Here is a 17,402-nt window from a genome sequence, read left to right as displayed (position 1 = left end):
GAGAGGAGGTATTAGAGCAGCTAACCTCTGCATTATGCACTATGATTTAACATAAGAACACTGGTATGGCTTGATTTAAAAAAAAACAAAAGTCCACCGAGTTCACATTCTATCCTAGTATTGACTAATCATAGCAAATAATCTCTGAACATGGATGCCATAGGTCAAAAGGCACTGTTCCTCCTAAGTATGCTGCACTGCCACATACCATGTCTCAAATTACTCGCTGAATCCTGAAATGTTGATTTATCTGAAAGAAATTTATCCAAATTGCATTTGAATGAATTGATAGTAACTACCTCAGAAGTATACTGGAGGAAATGCTGATCTAAATGAAAAGTGAATCCTGAATTCCAACACACAAATGAAATTATTGACTAGAAATGTCCATCTTGTCCTTCAACCCACTCATGGAATTTTGATTGGCTGCCCAAAACATTTTTTATCTTCTAATTTTCATAAACCCATTTTATAGGATGGAACCAGTACTTTGTTATGGTACAGATAAATGTTCTGGCAGTGTCATAAGAACAGTTAGTTACCTTGTGGAGACTAATGCATTGCTTTTTTGGTAGTTATTGGATGTCATCGCCCTGACCTGCCAGCAAATGGCCGAATAGTGTCGGGATTTGGACCTACTTATAGATATCGGGAGAACATCAGCTTCATCTGTAATGAAGGTTTTGAAATGGTAGGCAAGAGTGTGATTGAATGTAAAGAAGACAGTACATTTGCACCAGCACCACCTACCTGCAAACGTGAGTAGCCATTTCTTGAATTGAAGATAGCATCAAAAGAAGTAGGGTGAACACTCCCTCAAGTCTGTTGTAATTCTAAATATCTGAAGTTTATTTTTCTTGGTTGACATTGATATGCTGCTTTCTTGATCCTCTTCGCTCCTGTAGAGAGTTTTAATAAGTGAAATTGAGTGCTTCTCTGTTCATTTAAAGTACTGGAGGATTGGTAAAGAGTATTCCTTAATTAGTCAAAATGCACAAGTCTGAGAGCATCCTGCGAATAGAAAATCTCAATTACTGCTGTGCAGAAAAAGGTTTGAAAAGTCTAGCCCTTTGTTTTCTGTGAAAGGGTATTTTTTGGCATTCAGATAAGAGAATTGGTGCTATTGACCCTCTGCTTCAGAAGAAATAGTTCTTTGACATATTGCAGGAGTGTGTAATAGGTCCAGTTTCACTTCTTCGTAGTAGACCTATTTTGTCAACACGGGTCACGTCTGCCAACCATCTCTAGTGAACCCGTCCTTCACTGCATGACTATTGAGAGGAGTTATTAGAGCAACTATCCTCTGCAGTATACACTATGATTAACATTGGAACACAGGAATTAATCACAGAATTGTTGCAGTGCAGAAGGAGGCCATTTGGCCCATTGTGTCTACACCAGCTCTTCGAATGAGCAGTTCACCTAATGCCATTCAAAGAAAAGAAAGAACAAAGAAAATTACAGCACAGGAACAGGCCCTTCGGCCCTCCAAGCCTGCGCCGATCCAGATCCCCTATCTAAACCTGTCGCCTATTTTCTAAGGGTCTGTATCTCTTTGCTTCCTGCCCATTCATGTATCTGTCTAGATACATCTTAAAAGACGCTATCATGCCCGCGTCTACCACCTCCTCTGGCAACGCATTCCAGACACCCACCACCCTCTGCGTAAAGAACTTTCCACGCATATTCCCCCTAAACTTTTCCCCTCTCACTTTGAACTCGTGACCCCTAGTAATTGAATCCCCCACTCTGGGGGGGAAAAAGCTTCTTGCTATCCACCCTCCCTCTACCCCTCTACTTCTCCCTCCCTGCTTTCTCCTCATAGCCCTGCACATTCCTCCTTTTCAGATAACAGTCTAATTCCCTATTGAAAGCCTCGATTGAACCTGCCTCCACCATACACTCGGGCATTGCATTGCAGATCCTAACCATTCGCTGCGTGAAGTAGTTTTTCTTCATGCCGCTTTTGCTTCTTTTGCCAATCACTAAATCTGTGCCCTCTCGTTCTCGATCCTTTCACGAGTGGGAACTGTTTTTCCCTATCCACTCTGTCCAGAGCCCTCGTGATTTTGAACACCTCTATCAAATCTCCTCTCAGCCTTCTCTTCGCCAAGGAAAGCAGTCCCAACTTCAATCTATCTTCATACCTGAAGTTCCCCATCCCTGGAACCATTCTCATGATTCGCTTCTGTAATCTCTCCAATGCCTCCACATCTTTCCTAAAATGCAGCGCACAGACCTGGATGCAGTACTTCAGCTGAGGCCAAACTAGTGTCTTATACAAGTTCAACATAACCTGTTTAGTTTAGTTTAGAGATACAGCACTGAAACAGGCCCTTCGGCCCACCGAGTCTGTGCCGACCATCAACCACCCATTTATACTAATCCTACACTAATTCCATATTCCTACCACATCCCCCACCTGTCCCTATATTTCCCTACCACCTCCCTCCACTCGGGGCAATTGCTAATGGCCAATTTACCTATCAACCTGCAAGTCCTTTGGCTTGTGGGAGGAAACCGGAGCACCCGGAGGAAACCCACGCAGATATAGGGAGAACTTGCAAACTCCACACAGGCAGTACCCAGAATTGAACCCGGGTCGCTGGAGCTGTGAGGCTGCGGTGCTAACCACTGCGCCACTGTGCCGCCCTTGCTCTTGTACTCTATGCCCCTATTAATGAAGTCTAAGATATTGTATGCTTTCTCAACCTGTCCTGCTACCTTCAATGACTTATGCACATATACCCCCAGGTCCCTGTGCTCTTGCACCCCCCCCCCCCCCCCTAGAGTTTGTACCCTTTATTCTATGAAAGCTGTGGTGATCATTCACAACCTTGCCAGTTATTAAGCTGTATAATATTTGATACAATCAGATTATAGTAGTAAAATTAATAACCCAGAGCACTTTGAAGGTGGCATTGAAGAAGTATTTGATTTTTAATTCACTAGAGTTAATTCATCCTGTAATTCACATAGATAGATATATCCTAGGGAGAAGTTTTGTGGAGCACTGGCTTGGTATTTGAAAAATTAGTTTTGTACCGGAGAGATTCTCTAGAATTGGAAGTGAGTAAAAATAGAACGTATATAAAAGAGACAGATCTGATCCAGACAGGCCCAAACCCAGTAACCGAACATAAGTCACAGATAAAATGATCCCAAGAATGCTAAGATGTAGACTGGAGGAGTAGCTGACCTAATTTCCAGCACAAGCGATTGGAAATTAGAAAAAAACATTTTGTGCTGAAACCCACTCACTGCATTTTGATTGGTCTTCAACAACAAGGCCTTAAAAAGCATAAAATCTCTTTTATCATCTAATTTCATAGTATGGATTTTCTGTACTGAAGGTGGTGGTGTAGATAAACTTTCTGACAGTATCATAAGAACAGTCAGTTACCTCGTGGAGACTAATGCATTGCTTTTTTGGTAGCTGTTGAATGTCATCGTCCTGACCTGCCTGCAAATGGCCAAATAGAAGCAGGATTTGGACCTACATACAGATATCAGGAGACAATCAGCTACGTCTGTAATGAAGGTTTTGAAATGGTTGGCGAGAGTGTGATCGAATGTAAAGAAAACAATATATTTGTACCAGCGCCACCTACCTGCAAATGTGAGTAACTATTCTTGAATTAAGGATAGAACTGGAAGAAGTAGGGTGAGCTTCCGCTCAAGTCTTGAAGTTATAAATATTTGAGGTGGATTTTTCTGGGTTGACATTGATGTGCTGCTTTTTTTGCTTCTCTTTTCTCCTATACAGAATTTAAGAAGGGAAATTTAGTGCTTTTCCATTCATTAAAAGTACTTCCAATTGGTCAAAATGCAAAAGGCTGACAACATCTGTAAATAGAAGATCTTAATTACTGATATGGGAAAAGGGATTGAAAGGTCTAACCCTTTGTTCTCTGTGGAAAGCTATTTTTTTCCGTGTGCTGTTGGTTCTCCTGCTTCAGAAGTAGCCATTCTTTGACATATTGCAGCAATGTGCGACGGGTCCTGTCTTGCTTCTTCGCAATAGATCTATTTTGTCAACACGGGTCACATCTGCCACCTGTCTCCAATGAACTTTTCCTTCACAGCTTGATTATGGAGAGGAGGTATTAGAGCAGCTAACCTCTGCATTATGCACTATGATTTAACATAAGAACACTGGTATGGCTTGATTTAAAAAAAAAAACAAAAGTCCACCGAGTTCACATTCTATCCTAGTATTGACTAATCATAGCAAATAATCTCTGAACATGGATGCCATAGGTCAAAAGGCACTGTTCCTCCTAAGTATGCTGCACTGCCACATACCATGTCTCAAATTACTCACTGAATCCTGAAATGTTGATTATCTGAAAGAAATGTATCCAAATTGCATTTGAATGAATTGATAGTAACTACTTCAGAAGTATACTGGAGGAAATGCTGATCTAAATGGAAAGTGGATCCTGAATTCCAACACACAAATGAAATTATTGACTAGAAATTCCATCTTGTCCTTCAACCCACTCATGGAATTTTGATTGGCTGCACAAAACATTTTTTATCTTCTAATTTTCATAAACCCATTTTATAGGATGGAACCAGTACTTTGTTATGGTACAGATAAATGTTCTGGCAGGATCATAAGAACAGTTAGTTACCTTGTGGAGACTAATGCATTGCTTTTTTGGTAGTTATTGGATGTCATCGCCCTGACCTGCCAGCAAATGGCCAAATAGTGTCAGGATTTGGACCTACTTATAGATATCGGGAGAACATCAGCTTCATCTGTAATGAAGGTTTTGAAATGGTAGGCAAGAGTGTGATTGAATGTAAAGAAGACAGTACATTTGCACCAGCACCACCTACCTGCAAACGTGAGTAGCCATTTCTTGAATTGAAGATAGCATCAAAAGTAGGGTGAACATTCCCTTAAGTCTGTTGTAATTATAAATATCTGAAGTTGATTTTTCTTGGTTGACATTGATATGCTGCTTTCTTGATCCTCTTCGCTCCTGTAGAGAGTTTTAATAAGTGAAATTGAGTGCTTCTCTGTTCATTTAAAGTACTGGAGGATTGGTAAAGAGTATTCCTTAATTAGTCAAAATGCACAAGTCTGAGAGCATCCTGCGAATAGAAAATCTCAATTACTGCTGTGCAGAAAAAGGTTTGAAAAGTCTAGCCCTTTTGCTTTCTGTGAAAGGGTATTTTTTGGCGTTCAGATAAGAGAATTGGTGCTATTGACCCTCTGCCTCAGAAGAAATAGTTCTTTGACATATTGCAGGAGTGTGTATTAGGTCCAGTTTCACTTCTTCGTAGTAGACCTATTTTGTCAACACGGGTCACGTCTGCCAACCATCTCTAGTGAACCCGTCCTTCACTGCATGACTATTGAGAGGAGTTATTAGAGCAACTATCCTCTGCAGTATACACTATGATTAACATTGGAACACAGGAATTAATCACAGAATTGTTACAGTGCAGAAGGAGGCCATTTGGCCCATTGTGTCTACACCAGCTCTTCGAATGAGCAATTCACCTAATGCCATTCCCCTGCTTTCTCCTCATAGCCCTGCACATTCCTCCTTTTCAGATAACAGTCTAATTCCCTATTGAAAGCCTCGATTGAACCTGCCTCCACCATACACTCGGGCATTGCATTGCAGATCCTAACCATTCGCTGCGTGAAGTAGTTTTTCTTCATGCCGCTATTGCTTCTTTTGCCAATCACTTTAAATCTGTGCCCTCTCGTTCTCGATCCTTTCACGAGTGGGAACTGTTTTTCCCTATCCACTCTGTCCAGAGCCCTCATGATTTTGAACACCTCTATCAAATCTCCTCTCAGCCTTCTCTTCGCCAAGGAAAGCAGTCCCAACTTCAGTCTATCTTCATACCTGAAGTTCCCCATCCCTGGAACCATTCTCATGACTCGCTTCTGTAATCTCTCCAATGCCTCCACATCTTTCCTAAAGTGCAGCGCACAGACCTGGATGCAGTACTTCAGCTGAGGCCGAACTAGTGTCTTATACAAGTTCAACATAACCTCCTTGCTCTTGTACTCTGTGCCCCTATTAATGAAGTCTAAGATATTGTATGCTTTTTTAACTGCGCTCTCAACCTGTCCTGCTACCTTCAATGACTTATGCACATATACCCCCAGGTCCCTCTGCTCTTGCACCCCCGCCCCCTAGAGTTTGTACCCTTTTTGTTATATTGTCTCTCCCATGTTTTTCCTACCAAAATGAATCATTTCACATTTCTCCATATTGTACTTCATCTGTCACTTGTCGACCCATTCCACCAACTTGTCTACATCCTTTTGAAGTTTTACGCTATTCCCCCTCGCAGTTCACAGTTGTTCCAAGTTTTGTATCACCTGCAAATTTTGAAATTGTGCCCTGTACACCAAGGTCTAGGTCATTAATATATATCAGGAAAAGCGAGGGTTCCAACACTGACGTATGGGAACTCCACTACAAATCTTCCTCCAGCCCGAAGAACATCCATTAACCACTACTCTCTCTTTCCTGTCACTCAGTTGATTTCATATCCATGTTGCTACTGTGCCTTTTATTCCTTGATCTATAATTTTGCGCACAGGTCTATTGTATGGCACCGTATCAAATGCTTTTTGGAAGTCCATGTACACCACATCAGCATTGCCCTCATCAACCTTCTCTGGTACCTCTTCAAAAAAACTCCAGTATGTTAGGTAAACATGATTTTTTTTTTCCCCTAATGAATCTGTGCTGGCTTGCCTTAATTAACCCACACTTATCCATGTGACGATTAATTTGGTCCCGAATTATTGTTTCTAGAAGTTGCCCCACCACCGCAGTTAAACTGATTAGCCTGCAGTTGCTGGGCTTACCTTTACACACTTTTTTTGAACAAGGGTGTAACATTTGCAATTCTCCAGTCCTCTGGCACCACCCCTGAGTCTAAGGAAGAATGGAAAATTATGGCTAGTGCCTCCGCAATGTCCACTCTTGCTTCCCTCAGTATCCTTGGATGCATCTTATCTAGCCCTGTTGCGTTATCCATATTAAGTATAGACAGCCTATGTAATACTGCCTCTTGATCAATTTTAAATCCTTCTGGTGTATTAATTGCCTCCTCTTTCACCGTGGCCTGGGTAGCATCTTCTTCCTTTGTAAAGACAGGTGCAAAGTATTCATTTTAATACCTCAGCTATTCCCCCAGCCTCCATGCGTAAATCCCCCTTTTGGTCCCTAATTGGCCCTACTCGACCTTTTTACCACCCTTTTACTATGTATATGGCTAAAGAAGGCTTTGGGATTCTCTTCTGTGTTAGCTGCCAGTATTTTTCATACTCTCCTTTGCTTCTCTTATTTACCTTTTCACTTCCCCTCTGAACCTTCTTTATTCAGCCTGGTTCTCCATTATCTACATGGCATCTGTCATAAGCACACTTTTTTTTTCTTCATCTCTGTCTCTTGTCATCCAGGGAGGGCTCTGGATTTATTTGTCCTAGCTTTCCCCTTCAAGGGAATAGATCTTAACTGTGCCCGAACTATCCCTTGTTTGAAGGTAGCCCATTGTTCAGTAACTTTTTCCTGCCAACCTTTGATTCCCAATTTATTCGACCCAGATCCATTCTTACCTTCTTACCTTACCCCATTCGAAGTTGGCTTTCCCTCAGCTAATTATCCTTACTCTAGATTGTTCCATAACCAACCTAAATCTCATTGATCACTGTCCCCTAAATGTTGTTGTCCTGATAATTGATCCACTTGGCCCATCTCATTCCCGAGAACCAGGTCCAGCAGTGCCTCCCCTCTAGTTTGGACTAGAAACATACTATGATAGAAAATGTTCCTGAATGCACTCCAGGAACTCTGCCTCCTCCCCCCCACACTCTGTGCTCTTTGCACTACTACTATTCCAGTTGTTATGATCCTGTAGTTTTTTTTTCTTTTCCGGGAAGTATTGCTGTGTGCCTTTAAGGCTGTAAAAGGATCGGTACTGCTTTAAGAACGAGCAAATCTCAGAAATATTCAAGAAGATGCATTTTTAGTTGCCGTTGGATACAAACATACAGAGAGGGAACCAAACAGCTTCAAAGAATGCATCCTGGTTACCCGGCAACAGCCATTTGAAGACCAAGAACAGAATATACAATGTTGCAATTACATCTTTGAACTGGCTTTTAGTGGAGACAGACTGTTCTAACACAGAGACACACAGACTGTCTGCCAGCATATACTGAAGGAAATACAGAGCTCTCCCTCTGTCTGATTAAACACTATTTATTATACTCTTAGAATTCTGAAAAGTCAAGCCAGATTAATTCTTACAAAAACCCACAAATTCTTGATCAGTGTTTATTGTTGGAAAAGGAAGAGGGGCATTTCGGCTGCTGAACTAGACTACTGACTGCCCTACTGTTGAAGAACATTTTCTTTCCATTGGATGGCTGCGAGGATTTCAAGCAACCTCGGACAGTTCCACATTGGAAGATTCCACTTTGGCAGGAGCATAAATCTGCAAGGACTTTGTTTTTTTTTAATGTTGTTTATATCTTAGTAATGTTTAAGAGTTTAGTTCTTTCTAATAAACAGTTAATTTGATGATCTAAAGACACCTGGTTTGGTTCGCCTCATTCGGGGGTTAATAGACGGTTTATTCAGCCATGGATTTGTTTAATTTGGAAAGTTTAAAGTGATACGTTAGGCAATCTGTAGAGTGACGGGACTGAATCGACAGTGCATTTCTCCCATCGCAATCAGAATCATATATTTTGATTGGGGACTTTGTCTTGAGTGGTTGGTTGTAACTTGTTAATTGAGAGCTTGCTTGAGATTGAATCATATTTAATGAGGTGGCCGCGTCTGGGATCAGAATCAGACTAATTGGAGAGCTCACATTTGGGATCATATTAACTACCCGTCTCTGGGATAACACACATTTAAATTGGCTTCTTGCATTTGGCATCATATTTAATTTCTCTTGCATTTGGGATCGTATCAATTGGAAAGTCAATTGTTGGGATCTAAATCTAACGCCAATTTGCAAAGAAATAAAAGAACCAGGTCTTTTGTATAATAAGGTACAGTCTATACCATTGTAATGACAGTATTGGTTGCAGCAGAGTTTTTGGGAAAGCTGAATGTTTTCCTGAGTGACTTGATACAATTGGCTGCAAAATTGGGATTAGAATTGAAATTAGGTGCCAAAAAAGTGGCGCAGTGGCTGGCACTGCAGTCTCACAGCTCCAGCGACCTGGGTTTAGTTCTGGGTACTGCCTGTGCGGAATTTGCAAGTTCTCCCTGTGATTGCATGGATTTCCGCCGGTTGCTCCGGTTTCCTCCCACAGCCAAAGGCTTGCAGGTTGATAGGTAAATTGGCCATTGTAAATTGCCCCTAGTGTAGGTAGGTGGTAGGAGAATTGAGGGAAGGTGGGGATGTGGTAGGGAATATAGGAGTAATGTAGGATTAGTATAAATGGGTGCTTGATTGTCAGCACAGACTTGATGGGCCGAAGGGCCTGTTTCAGTGCTGTATCTCTGTATTACTCTATAATTGACATAATAGCCAAACATCTGGAATTAGTAAATGATGATGATGCTGATGAAGGGCAATATGAGGAACAAGAAAGTAGTAGGTATTGGCTAGGATTCAGTTAGGAATAGGAAAACTTGAACTTGAGAGGAAGTGAAAAAGAGAGGGAATTTAAGTTTAAAAGAAATAGAACTAAGACATACGAACATACAAATTAGGAGCAGGAGTAGATCACTCAGCCCTTCGAGCCTGCTCCGCCATTAAATAAGTGCATGGCTGAACTGATTGCTCCACATTTTCACCTACCCCCGATAACCTTCCACCCCTTTGCTTATCAAGAATCTATCTACCTCTGCCTTAAAAATATTCAAAGACTCTGCTTCCACCGCCTTTTGAGGAAGAGAATTCCAAAGACTCATAACTCTGTGAAAAAATTTCTCCTCATCTCTGTCGGGGACCCCTTATTTTTAAACAGTGACCCCTAGTTCTAGATTCTTCCACAAGGGGAAACATCCTTTCCACATCCACCCTTTCAAGACCTCTCAGGATCTTATATGTTTCGATCAAGTTGCCTCTTACTTTTCTAAATTCCAGCGGATACAAGCCTAGCCTGTCCAATCTTAACCACCCATTCCAGGTATTGGTCTAGTAAACCTCTGTACTGCTTCCAACACATTTACATCCTTCCTTAAATAAGGAGACCGGTACTGTATACAGTACTCCAGATGTGGTCTCAATGACCTGTATAACTGAAGCATAACCTCCCTACTTTTGTATTTAATTCCCCTCGCGATGAACAATAACATTCTATTAGCTTTCCTAATTATGTGCTGTACCTGCATACTAACCTTTTGCGATTCATACACTGGGACACCCAAATCCCTCTGCATCTCAGAGCTCTGCAGTCTCTCACCATTTAGATAATATGCTTTTTTTATTCTTCCTGCCAAAGTGGACAATTTCACACTTTCCCACATTCTACTCCATTTGCCAGGTCTTTGCCCACTCAGTTAACCTATCTATATCTTTATGTCCTCTTCACAAGTTACTTCCTATCTATCTTTGTGTCATCAGCAAATTTAGCAACCATACCTTTAGTCCCTTCATCTAAGTCATTTATATAGATTGTAAAAAGTTGAGGCCGCAGCACAAATCCCTGTGGTACACCACTTGTTACATCTTGCCAACCAGAAAATGACCCATTTATGCCTATTCTTTGTTTCCTGTAAGCTAGCCAATCTTCTATCCATGCCAATATGTTATCCCCTACACCATGAGCTTTTATTTTCTGCAATAACCTTTTGAGGTGGCACCTTATCAAATGCCTTCTGGAAATCTAAGTACAATACATCCCCTTTATCCACAGCACATGTAACTCCCTCAAAGAACTTCAGTACATTGGTTTAACATGATTTCCCTTTCACAAAACCATGTTGACTCTGCCTGATTAACTTGAACTTTTCTAAATGCCCTGCTATAACGTCTTTAATAATAGCTTCTAAAATTTTCCCTAAGACAGATGTTAAGCTAACTGGCCTGTAGTTCCCTGCTTTCTGTCTCCCTCCCTTTTTGCATAAAGGAATTGCGTTCGCTATTTTCCCATCTAATGGAACTTTCCCTGAATCTAGGGAATTTTGGAAAATGAAAACTGACCCATCAACTATCTCACTAGCCACGTCTCTTAACACCCTAGGATGAAGTCCATCAGGACCCGGGGACTTGTCAGCCTGCAGCTCCAACAATTTGTTCAGTACCACTTCCCTGGTGATTGTAATTTTCTTGAGTTCCTCCCACCCTCCCATTTCCTGACTTACAGCTAATACTGGGATGTTACTTGTATCCTCAATAGTGAAGACAGATGCAAAATACCTGTTCAATTCATCTGCTATCTCTTTTTATTATCCATTATTAATTCCCCAGACTCACTTTCTATTGGACCAACGCTCAATTTGTTAACTTTTTTTTTTAAATATCTATAGAAACTCTTAGTAAGACAAAGGGGTAGTCTTCAATCTAGGGAAAATTCAGGTCAGGAAGGATCTGAATTTAGCTCAGGACCCAGCGAAAAGTTGTTTAAATTTTTACAGGCTCTTCCTGAGTTTGAGGAAAAGGACGTAGAGGCATTTTTAATATCTTTTTTGAAAAAATAACCAACCCGATGAAATGGCCGAAAGAAAGCTGGACACTGCTTATACAGGGCAGGTTGATGGGCAGAGCTCTAGAAGTTTATGCCATGCTTCCTGAAGAGGCTTCTGCAGATTAAGTTGGCAAAAAAGGCTATTCTTGCTGCGTATGAATTAGTACCTGAAGCTTACCGTCAGAAGTTTAGGAACTTGGAGATTGGCTGGGCAGAAATATTTAGAACTTGAGAGGGTGAAGCAAATTAGTTTTGACCATTGGATACGGGCATTAAAGATAGAAACCACATATGAGAACCGTCGAGAATTGATTCTTTTGGAGTTTAAAAACACCATTCCTTCAGTCGTGAGAACTCGTATAGCTAACCTGAAAGTTTTGGAAAGCGAGGCAAGCAGCTGAAATTGCTGATGATTTTGAGCTTATGAATAAGCTAACCTATTTTGTCCGTCACCCCCATAAACCCAAGAAGGATAGAAAGTGGGAGAGTGAAAGGAAGGCAAGTAGCTAGGGACCAGAAGGAACAGCTGGGAATGCCCCAGGATCACCACCTCAGGTCAGAAAGGAAGGTGCTGAGGATAGAAGTGAGGTTCGCAAGCCAAGGTGTTGTCATTGCCACAAGACAGGTCATCTTTGTTCAGCGTGTTGGAAATTGCGAGGTAAACCCATAGGACTTGTTGGGGTATGCAAAGCTAGTGCAGAGGAAAAGACTCCGACTGAGAGTGTAGCAGATCAGGCTATAGCTTTTAACGACCGCTCTGAAACCAGATACTAAAACCAAAAGGAGTGTCGAGATTAAGAATAAAATACCTGAGAGTTATAATGAATTTCTGTCAAAGGGGAAAGTGAGGCAGGAAAACATATCATTATATTCAGGGACACAGGAGCAACCCAGACACTCTTGCTAGGGAAAGATATAAAGTTTCCACCAGAGAGCGCCTTGAACACTAAAGTTTTAGTTAATGGAATTGGTGGAGAGTATATACCCGTACCTTTGTATAAAGTACTCCTAGAGAGTGACTTAATATCTGGGATAGTAACTATATGTGTTGTCCACAGTTTGCCAGTAAAGGGAATTGATCTGTTCCTAGGAAATTATTTGGTTGGATCAAAAGTATCAGTTTCTCCTATAGTTAGAGGGACCAAGTGAAATTAAGGAAACTGAACAATTACGGGAACAAGTTCCGGGAATATTTCCTGCGAGTGTAGTCACTCGAGCAATGGCTGTCTATATTTGGATAATTAAAGTCCCCCATTATAACTACTCTATAACACTTGCCTCTCTCTGTAATTTCTTTGCAAATTTGTTCCTTAGCTCCAGCCAAATAGATTCTGTCCTTGACCCCTCAGGGATATCCTCTCTCTCCTTGAATGACTTGACAAAAAAATACCAAAGTGCATTGACTTGACATTCCATCCTCGTATTAACTAATCATAGCAAATAATCTCTGAACTTTGGTCAAAAGGGAGCGTTCCTCCGAAGTGAACTACAGTGCTACATGTCATGTCTCAAATTGTTTACTGAATCCTGAAATGTTGATTTCTGAAATAAATTTATCTAATTTGCATTTGAATGAATCGATAGTAACTACTTCAGAAGTAGTCTGGAAGAAATGCTGATCTAAATGAATTGTAAATCCTGAATTCCGACAGACAAATGAAATTATTAAGTGGAAATGTCCATCTTGTACTTCAACCCACCCACGGAATTTTGATTGGCCGCACAAAGCATTTTTTAATCTTCTAATTTCTACAAACCCATTTTATAGGTTGGAACCAGTACTTAATTATGCTACAGATAAACTTTCTGGCAGTATCATAAGAACAGTCAGTTGCCTTGTGGAGACTAATGCATTGCTTTTTTTGGTAGCTATTGAATGTCCTTGCCCTGACCTGCCAGCAAATGGTCGAATAGTGTCAGGATTTGGACCTACTTATAGATATCGGGAGAACATCAGCTTCAACTGTAATGAAGGTTTTGAAATGGTGGGCAAGAGTGTGATTGAATGTAAAGAAGACAGTACATTTGCACCAGCACCACCTACCTGCAAACGTGAGTAACCTTTTCTTGAACTGAGGATAGAACTAAAAGAAGTTGTGACCTTCCCCTCAAGTCTGTTTAAGTTATAAATATGGGATTAATTTTTCTTGGTTGACATTGATGTGCTTTTTGCTCCTCCTCTTTCCTACAGAGAGCTTAAAAAAAGTAAAATGTAGTGCTTTTCAGTTCATTTAATGTTATGCAGTAATCAAATATAAAATGTGAGATGTTAACAATTCTTAGGTTTGTGATGATTCCCTCTCCTGTTCCTATCCAGGACTGGATGATTTGCTAGCCATTCATTTCCCTCACACGACACATGTAGATAAAGTTTTTCTTGAAATTTTATGTTGCAGATTAACCTAAACTATCTGGAGTCCAGAATCATTTAGCACAATACATTGTGGTTCATGGTGTTTTGGTGCAAGTACTTTTTTATGGGTACACCAAATAGAAAGAGAAACGTCTGTTTTGCATATGGTGATCCACTAGCACTGCATCATTACTATGCTATTAGTTATACTGGTTAAAGATTAGAGAGGTCAGTGGTGTGTTGCAGGCTTCACAGGCCTATTGACCATCAAATGAGCAGGTGGACATTGAGGTCAGTGGCCCTGCCTTCAGAATTGGTATTGGAGCAACAACAAAATAACCTGACCTAGTCTGCTGTTCGGTTAGTACATCTGGGTTGGACAGCTCCCTCTGAGATGCTTGCCATTTAGAAATGTGGAATAACTGTGTTATAGCCCTACGGAAGGAGAAAAGGCATTTGAGATAGCTGCCATATATTTATTGTCCCTTTCTACATACAGGGGCCTTCAATGTCAGCTCTGCATTCATAACCAACTGATCCTGACAAATAATCTGTTCCAACCATGGGGAGTATATTGAAAATCTATTGATGTCCATTGTACTGTTCTCAGCTAGTCCAAAAGTTGATAGACTAAATCTTTTGGTGAAGATATTGAGGCCCATATTTGTTCCATTAGACTAAGGAGCTTCATCCACACCCTCCCTCGATAGAAATACTTCAGGGCTGTATTTGCATTGATGGAGCAATCATTTCTACATCCTGAGTTGCACATCGCCATATAGTAATAGTGCTGTCATAAGGCCAATTAGGCATTTAATGGAAAGTAGTATACCAGTTTCAGATGGCTAAAGCAAAATATATGCAGTAGGTGCGCAGATTTTTTTTCAAAGTGCTTTTGTCCTTGTTATGTGCATTTGGCCCATCCGCTAAATTTATGTTAAATGCACTGGCCATTAAATTGAATTGTTGAACATGTTTGCAGATGGTATTCCAGGAGATGGTTAAATTTTTCAGATGGATGCAGCTATCCCCCAAGGATCTATTCTTGGTTCCCTCCCACTTCTTGTCGACATGGTGCCCCTCGGTGATGTCATCCGAAAGCGTGCCAGTTTCCACAGGTATGCTGACGACACCCACCTCTTGACTCTCCAGTGTCTCCAAGTTGTCAGACTTTTGTCCAACATCCAGCACTGGATGAGTAGAAATTTCCTCCAATTAAATATTGGGAAGACCAAAGCCATTGTCTTCAGTCCCTGCCACAAACTCTGTGCTCTAGCCACTGAATTCGTTGCTCTCCCTGACAGCTGTCTGAGGCTGAACCAGACGGTTTGCAACCTCAGTGTCAGATATGACCCCAAGATGAGCTTCCAACCACGTATCTGTACCACCGCTAAGACTGCCTATTTCCACCTCGCAACTCTGCTGCACCTCAGCTCATCTGTGAAACCCTCATCCATGGCTTTGTTGCCTCTAGACTTGACTATTCCAATGTATCCCTGATGGCCTTTGTGGTCTACCCTCTGTAAACCTGAGGTCATCCAAAACTCTGCTGCCCATGTCCTAACTCGCACCAAGTCCCATTCACCAGTTGCCTCTGTGCTTACTGATCTACAATGACTCCAGTTAAGAAACCTCTCAATTTTAAAATTCTCAACCTTGTTTTAAAGTCCCTTCATCCCGTCTCTCCTTAGCTCTGTAATCTCATCCAGCCCCATAGCCCTCCAAGATATCGGCACTCTTTTAATTATGGCCTCTTGAAAGTTCCTAATTTTAATTTATTCACCATTGGTGGCTGTACCTTCAGCTGCTAAGACTCTCAGCTCTGGAATTCCCTCCCTATATCTCTCCACCTCTCTACCTCACTTTCCTCCTTAAAACCTACCTTCTTTGACCAAACTTTTGGTCCCACTCCAGGACTTGAGCAGAAAAATCAAGGCTGACACTCCAGTGCAGCACTGAGGGAGTGGTGTACTGTTGGAGATGCCATCTTTCAGATGAGACTGTTAAACCGAGGCCCCATTTGCCCCCTCAGGTTGATATAAAAGATTCCATGGCACTATTTCAAAGAACAAGGAGTTAACCCAGATGTCCTGGTCAATATTTATTCAATGAACATCACAGAAACAGATCATCTGGTAATTTTCACATTGCACTGTTCAAATTGGCTGTTGCATTTTCTATATCACAACAGTGACTCCATTTTAAAAAGTACTTCATTGGCTTTAAAGTGCTTTGAGATGTCCGGTGGCTGTGAAAAGCACTATGTAAATGCAAGTCTTTTTGTTTTTAAAATCTGGGTTAATATCTCCTATGTGGCTGAGTGTGTTTTTTATAATGCCTCTGAAGCGCCTTGGGACATTTTATTACATTAAAGGCACTAGATGGCTTGGCCATGTGAGCCGCATGGAAGATGGCAGGATCCCCAAAGACACATTGTACAGCGAGCTCGCCACTGGTATCAGACCCACCGGCCGTCCATGTCTCCGTTATAAAGACGTCTGCAAACGCGACATGAAATCGTGTGACATTGATCACAAGTCGTGGGAGTCAGTTGCCAGCATTCGCCAGAGCTGGCGGGCAGCCATAAAGACAGGGCTAAATTGTGGCGAGTCGAAGAGACTTAGTAGTTGGCAGGAAAAAAGACAGAGGCGCAAGGGGAGAGCCAACTGTGCCCCAACAAACAAATTTCTCTGCAGCACCTGTGGAAGAGCCTGTCACTCCAGAATTGGCCTTTATAGCCACTCCAGGCGCTGCTTCACAAACCACTGACCACCTCCAGGCGCGTATCCATTGTCTCTCGAGATAAGGAGGCCCAAAAGAAAAGAAAGAAGAAGAAAGGCACTAGATAAATACACCCAGCAGCTGCAACAGCCACCGCCACCAGATTGTAGATGAGCGCAGGTGCTTTTGATGCAGAAGATTCCCTTCCTTAAACGTTTGGCATATCTTGAGTTATCTGGACTCTTGAAATGCTCTTTGAAGATGTCATGCATTTGCTTTAAAGTCAATAATATTGGGTGATTTCTCAAAAATCTTTATTCACAGTTTATTGTAGCAGTCTACCCATTGTGTTTCATCTTCCTAACTTAAGACTCCCACATTAGATTCTTGAATCACTTGTTTGGGAAGATAAGCCGAAGTGTTTTTCCATTACCTTCCTTATTGTCGTTTGGACTGCTTTCTCCTAGGCGGGCTGTGACCAAGGCTAAAGAGCTCCACTTTTTACAGTGTGGGTGGGGCTGCCTCACTCATGGAGTGCAAGTACCCCTGCTGGATATCAACACAGTATTCAGAGCCACATTCCAGTCTCCTCTCGCTGGGATGTCTGGAGTGGGGTCTGAACTCTATCATTCTACTTCTGAGAGGAGGATATATGGAGGTTAGTCCATATGGATACACCTACTCCTCTAGATG

At 41.5% G+C, this 17,402-nt stretch overlaps 1 protein-coding gene across 5 annotated transcripts in view; it reads left to right on the top strand.

Annotated features, from left to right (window-relative positions):
• Nucleotides 1–17,402, top strand: part of LOC137383883 (C4b-binding protein alpha chain-like) — a 75,189-nt gene that overhangs the window by 21,517 nt on the left and 36,270 nt on the right. For all 5 annotated transcript variants that reach the window (XR_010977479.1, XR_010977480.1, XM_068057240.1 and 2 more), the window contains 4 exons: nucleotides 576–758; nucleotides 3,437–3,619; nucleotides 4,671–4,853; nucleotides 13,505–13,687. Coding sequence is in view for 3 of the 5 variants with exons in the window: in XM_068057240.1 (XP_067913341.1) it covers nucleotides 576–758; nucleotides 3,437–3,619; nucleotides 4,671–4,853; nucleotides 13,505–13,687 (732 nt within the window). In the remaining 2 variants the exon portion in view is untranslated. The remainder of the gene's footprint in view (nucleotides 1–575; nucleotides 759–3,436; nucleotides 3,620–4,670; nucleotides 4,854–13,504; nucleotides 13,688–17,402) is intronic.

This window comes from Heterodontus francisci, chromosome 25 (assembly GCF_036365525.1).
Source record: "Heterodontus francisci isolate sHetFra1 chromosome 25, sHetFra1.hap1, whole genome shotgun sequence".
Taxonomy (NCBI): Eukaryota; Metazoa; Chordata; class Chondrichthyes; order Heterodontiformes; family Heterodontidae; genus Heterodontus; species Heterodontus francisci.
This window is presented reverse-complemented; position numbering and strand designations above follow the sequence as displayed.